This window comes from Glycine soja, chromosome 9 (genome assembly GCF_004193775.1).
Source record: "Glycine soja cultivar W05 chromosome 9, ASM419377v2, whole genome shotgun sequence".
Taxonomy (NCBI): Eukaryota; Viridiplantae; Streptophyta; class Magnoliopsida; order Fabales; family Fabaceae; genus Glycine; species Glycine soja.
The window spans coordinates 27,518,814-27,524,874 of NC_041010.1; the positions used below are offsets into that span (position 1 = coordinate 27,518,814).

Below are 6,061 nucleotides of genomic sequence, written 5' to 3' on the forward strand. Positions count from 1 at the left end.
GCATAATATTTAGTTCTTCTTAAGTACTTAAGGATGGTCTTATCCACTTCCAATGTTCCCCACCAAGACTTTCTTGATATCAACTTGTTACACCTAGTGCATAAATGATATTAGAACATGCAAAAATCATGTCATATATAATAGCTCCCACTAGGCTAGCATATGGTACTCTAGTTATGTATTCTCTCATTTCATGAGTTTTAGGACAATCCTTCATACTGAGAGCAACTTCAATTCCTATTAACAAATAGTCACTTTTAGAGTTTCCATGTTATACCTCTTTAAGATGGTATTAATGACCTAGATTGGGAGACACCAAGCAACCTTCTAGATCTATCTCAATAAATCTTTATTTCTAAAATGTTGGTTGTTTCTTGATAGAAAGGTGGATCAAGTGGTGGGCCTTGACAGTGGGCCCAAGCCAAAGATTTGGAGGGTTTACAGGAGAAATAAAGGAACAAAAGAATAAAATGAATAATCATAGGAGTCTATTATCGTTATTATAGGAGTTGTTATTGAATAAGTTTGTTATTTTAATTAGGGGAGTTTGTTATTTTAATTAGGGGGGTTTGTGTCGATACATTAGGAATAAGCTTATGGCTATAAAAGAGGACAGAAAGGTAGGGATTAATCGTCTAGGAATTCCATTAAGATTCACCATCTTGGTGAGGGAAGCACTGTGTGCTTAGGGGCTGATAGGTTTTCACCATCAGTTGTTATTTTCAGCATTATTATTCTATAATTGAGTTATTCTGTTACTATTTCATTCATTTATCCGCTATTTTTTCCATATATTCTTTTAAGAACCCATCAATTGGTCCGACCTGCCAGATCAAAAAAAAATCACCACCGCACCGGAGTTGTAGATGCCACGAAAGCCTAAGATGGGAGATCGTATGGACGCATTGGAAACACAGATGGTTGATGTCAAAGCAACACTACAAACGTTGGCTCAACAGATGCAACAACAAAGCTCGGTTCTCTCTTATTTATGCAAGTAGATCGGTCAGAAGAATACGAATCAGGGGAGTGGGGGTTCCACGGGTGAGTCTTCGCATGAGGAATCACGTTTGTCAGGGAAGAAGGTGAAATTGCCACTATTCGAAGGAGACGATCCTGTTGCATGGATCACACGAGCTGAAACCTATTTTGATGTGCAGAATACGACTGATGAGATGCGAGTGAAGTTGGCACGTCTGAGTATGGAAGGTTCTACCATACACTGGTTTAACCTTTTGATGGAAACTGAGGACAATCTATCCTGGGAAAAGTTAAAAAAGGGACTGATTGCACGATATGGAGGAAGATGTCCGGAAAATCCTTTTGAGGAATTAGCCACGTTGAAACAGAGTGGTAGTGTAGAAGAATTTGTGGAAGCTTTTGAACTTTTTTCGTCACAAGTGGGACGACTTCCAGAGGAATAGTATCTAGGTTATTTTATGAGTGGTTTGAAGCCACAAATTCGTCGTAGGGTTCAGACTCTCAATCCCCTAAATCGGATGCAAATGATGCGTATCACAAAAGACGTAGAGGAAGAGTTGAGAGAAGATGATGATGATGTCGACAAATATGGTAGCAAAAAAGGAGGGCAGGATCGATTGGGCCGTAATGATTGGGCCGGGTCAGCCTTTCGAAGCAGGAGCAGGTCAAACCCAAAAGAGACAAATCGTTCCAGTTGGGCAAACCCGACTCAGAAAATAGGATCCAGTGGATCTAACACGCTCTCCACGATGTCGTTAGCTTCAACCAGGAAAAAGGGTGCAAATGATTCACAATCTGGAAAATGGAAAGGGGTTCGCAGCATTCACAACGACGAGATGGCTGAGAGAAGGGCGAAAGGGTTGTGTTTCAAGTGTGGAGGCAAGTATCACCCTACTCTCCATAAGTGTCCTGAGAGATCCTTACGAGTGTTGATTCTGGGTGAAGGAGAAACTCTTAACGATGAAGGTGAAATCTTATCTATGGAGGCAATGCAAATTGGTGGTGAGAAATTAGCACCTGATGAGGAAGAGGAGGTAGAATGTCAATCCATGGGTGTGTTGGGAAGTATGAGTGGAAATCGTACCATGAAAATTGAGGGAAAAATTGAAAATGTGGATGTGTTAGTGTTGATTGATAGTGGTGCGAGCCACAATTTCATCTCCCCTCAAGTAACAAACGCGTTAGGGTTAGAAATCACTCCTGAACTTGCCAGGAGCATCAAACTTGGAGATGGACATAGGGTGAATTCTCAAGGGGTGTGTAAAGGAATTGTAATGAAGATGGGTTCTATGAAGGTAGTCATTGATGCATTGGTACTGGATCTGGGAGGTTTGGATATGGTGTTGGGAGTCTCATGGCTGAGCACACTGGGAAAGGTAATAATGGATTGGAAGGTGTTGTCTATGCAGTTCATGTATGAGGGGCAGATGGTAAAGGTGTTGGGTCAAGGTAGCAGGCAAGGAGAGCATAGTTATCTGAACTCATTTTTGGAAGACAAATAGAATAGGATGGGAGTTGAATGGTGGGGATCTCAGCATCACTAATTCAAAGCTGGTGAGGTCTCTGTGCCAACAGAATTAAATGCAATTCTGGAACAATTTCCTGCAGTTTTTAAAGATCAAATTCAGCTGCCTCCAGAGAGGTTTCAAGTGAATCATATCAAATTATTTCCAAATCAGGGGACAATCAATGTTAGACCTTACCGGTATCCTCACCATCAGAAAGAGGAGATTGAGAAACAGGTGACTGAACTGTTGCAGGTAGGAGTGATCAGACCCAGTATGAGTGTTTTTTCTAGTCCGGTGATTTTGGTAAAAAAGAAAGATAAAAGTTGGAGAATGTGCGTGGATTACAGAGCTCTTAACAAAGCTACAGTTCCAGATAAGTACCTTATTCCCATCGTAGACGAATTATTGGTGGAATTATACGGCTCGAATGTTTTTTCGAAGATTGACCTTAAGTCCGGTTATCATCAAATTAGGGTGCATGAAGATGATATTCCCAAAACAGCTTTTAGAACTCACAATGGCCTCTATGAGTATCTAGTGATGCCATTTGGGTTAATGAATGCTCCAGCCACTTTCCAAGCAACTATGAATGATATTTTTAGGCCTTTTTTGAGGAAATTCGTCTTAGTTTTATTTTACGATATTCTCATATACAGTAAGAACATTCAAGAGCATCAGAAGCACTTAAGTTAGGTTCTTTCGGTTTTAGGTGAGAACTATTTTATTGCAAATCAAGCTAAGTGTAAGTTTGGGTGTAAGCAGATTGATTACTTGGGGCACATCATCTCAGGTGAAGGGGTAGCAGTTGATCCTGCTAAAGTACGGTGCATTTTGGATTGGCCAGAACCAAAGAATGTTAAAGGAGTTCGTGGGTTTTTGGGACTTACTGGGTACTACAGAAAATTTATTAAGGATTATGGCAAAGTAGCCAAGCCTTTGACGGAGCTGACCAAGAAGGACAACTTTGCATGGGGAACAGAGGCAAATGCAGCTTTTCAATTGATGAAGATTATCATGACTTCACCCCCTGTTTTGGTATTACCTAATTTTTCTTTACCCTTTGAAGTGGAATGTGACGCAGCTGGTAGAGGTATTGGAGCAGTGTTAATGCAGCAGAGGAAACCTGTAGCATTTTCTAGCAAAGCATTATCTCAAGGCAATTTAGCGAAGTCGGTGTATCAAAAAGAGCTTATGGCTTTGGTATTGTGCATTCAACATTGGAGACACTACTTGTTGGGAAAGCAGTTCATAGTATACACTGATCACAAGAGTCTAAAACACTTCCTGCAGCAGCGGATAACTTCCCCAGACTAGCAGTGTTGGTTGGCTAAGTTGCTTGGCTATTAGTTTGAGGTGAAATACAAACCAGGGATGGAGAACAAAGCTGCTGATGCTCTATCCAGATGTTATGACGATGCTGATTTGGGTACTTTGATTTCATACCCTCAATGGACTGATAGCAAGAAATTTTAGATGAGGTGATAGATGATCCAGAAATTCAGGACATGATACAAACCGTGTTGTCTGCTCCTGATTCCAAGCCCGGCTATTCTGTTAAGCAAGGTGTGTTGTTTTATCATGGCAAGCTGGTTCTTTCTCCCAAGTCCCCATCTATCCCTCTTCTATTGGAGGAATTTCATTGCACTCCAACGGGTGGACATTCAGGTTTCTTGAGAACTTATCGGAAGCTGGCGGATAATTTATATTGGCGGGGAATGCAAAAGTCGGTGAGAGATTTTGTGCGTGCTTGTGATGTCTGTCAAAGACAAAAATATGCGGCCACGACTCCCGAAGGTTTGCTGCAACCTCTCCCCATTCCTAATGGCATTTGGGAGGATCTTTCTCTAGATTTCATTACAGGTTTACCTAAGTCTAAGGGTTATGAGGCTATACTTGTGGTTGTGGATAGGTTATCTAAATACAGTCACTTCATATTGCTCAAGCATCCTTACACCACTAAATCCATTGCTGAATTGTTTGTAAAAGAAATAGTGAGGCTTCATGGAATTCCAAAGTCCCTTATCAGTGACAGGGATCCCTTATTTGTGAGCCATTTCTGGTTGGAATTATTTAAATTGCAGGGCACTAAATTGCAGATGAGTTTTTCCTATCATCCGGAAACGGATGGGCAAACGGAAGTGATAAATAGATATCTGGAAAGCTATTTGAGATGCTTTGCTTTAGATCAGCCCAGAACTTGGTCAAATTGGCTCTTTTGGGCTGAGTTTTGGTACAATACCACCTATCATGTGTCGATTGGGAAAACTCCTTTTGAAGTGGTTTAAAGAATATACCATTATTTCTTTGGGATACCCAATGAATCTACGTTTCCCATACATTGTCTCAAGTTTGTTTATTCGCAATCTCTTAGTGTAAGTGGGACAATCCCTAGCCTTGTTGTGTTTGAGATTCATTCTAGCCCTTCCCATATCACATATGGAGTTGTAGATACTGATTTTGTAGAAATATTATTTGGCAAATAAGTTAATTCTTCTAAAGCATATATGCACATAAACTTACTAGAAGATCATAGGTAACTTGATTCTTAAGGTCAATTAGCATATTAAGCATCTTATGCATGAAAACAATTCTTAGGGATACTAATCTTCATAATTGGATCAAACCAATTTTGTTTCAATATTTCTTTATGTGGGAAATTCCTTAAAACTATAAATGAGTCACTTGGTTGTCAAGTCGTTTCTCAAACACATTCTAAGGCAGAATATATCACATATATTTTTCTAAGACATGATGTATCACATACACTTTGAAAAATAATTATACAAGATAAGTATCTAGTTGTCAGGTCAATCCTATTGGTATCTACAAATTAAATTTTATACTCCCCCAGGTAGTCCAGATGTTTAGTATAAAAAACAATTTCAAAATTCACATATCGTGCTATATTAATTAATTATAAATCCTCTGATTGGTTGTCAGGTCATTTCTTATTATTAATTAAATAAATAACTTGCATCACATGCTTTCTACAAGTCTCCTCCTGGTTGTCAGGTCGTTCCTTGTAATAAAGTACATCAAAATAATTTGCATCATATGCTCCAATTTATTTTTTAAAAAACCACAAGTTCCTTGGTATTAAAAAATTTAATATATAAAACAAATTGGATAATATATCACAATATGTTTTTCCATAAAGACTATAAACAACGTACATGTGGAGAAACAAAAATTTTCTCCTAAAATAAGTTTTTTTATAGTCATTGACAAGATACAACTTGAATTACATCATTTTAATTCAAAATCTTATTTCTATATTAGTTGTTTGAAATAGAATCAATTTTGTTGTCAACCTCCTTCACAAGTGCAATAAAGAATAAAAAGAAAAAAATTAAAAATTTTGGTGCTTTCGTTTTGAGAGAATAACAAGAGAAATAATAACTATTTGTGTTTTCAATGTGGAGAGTAAGACTCTTCTTAAAGCACACATAAAAAACTTCTTTTCTAACTATCCGAACAAAAAAATGATACATTCTTTCTTGTTTCTATCTAATGTTTAAATTTAAAAACAAAAATCATTTTTTTTTTGTTTCTATTTGCCAACTATTAGCATA

The 6,061-nt window shown here is 38.2% G+C and overlaps 1 protein-coding gene across 1 annotated transcript; it reads left to right on the forward strand.

Annotated features, from left to right (window-relative positions):
* Positions 1-1,508: 1,508 nt before the first annotated feature.
* On the forward strand, positions 1,509-3,962 carry LOC114368296. The gene is made up of 4 exons (XM_028325612.1): positions 1,509-2,430; positions 2,590-3,068; positions 3,252-3,689; positions 3,837-3,962. Exons 1-4 carry the CDS (start codon positions 1,509-1,511, stop codon positions 3,960-3,962), a joined length of 1,965 nt encoding a protein of 654 aa, XP_028181413.1.
* Positions 3,963-6,061: the final 2,099 nt, after the last annotated feature.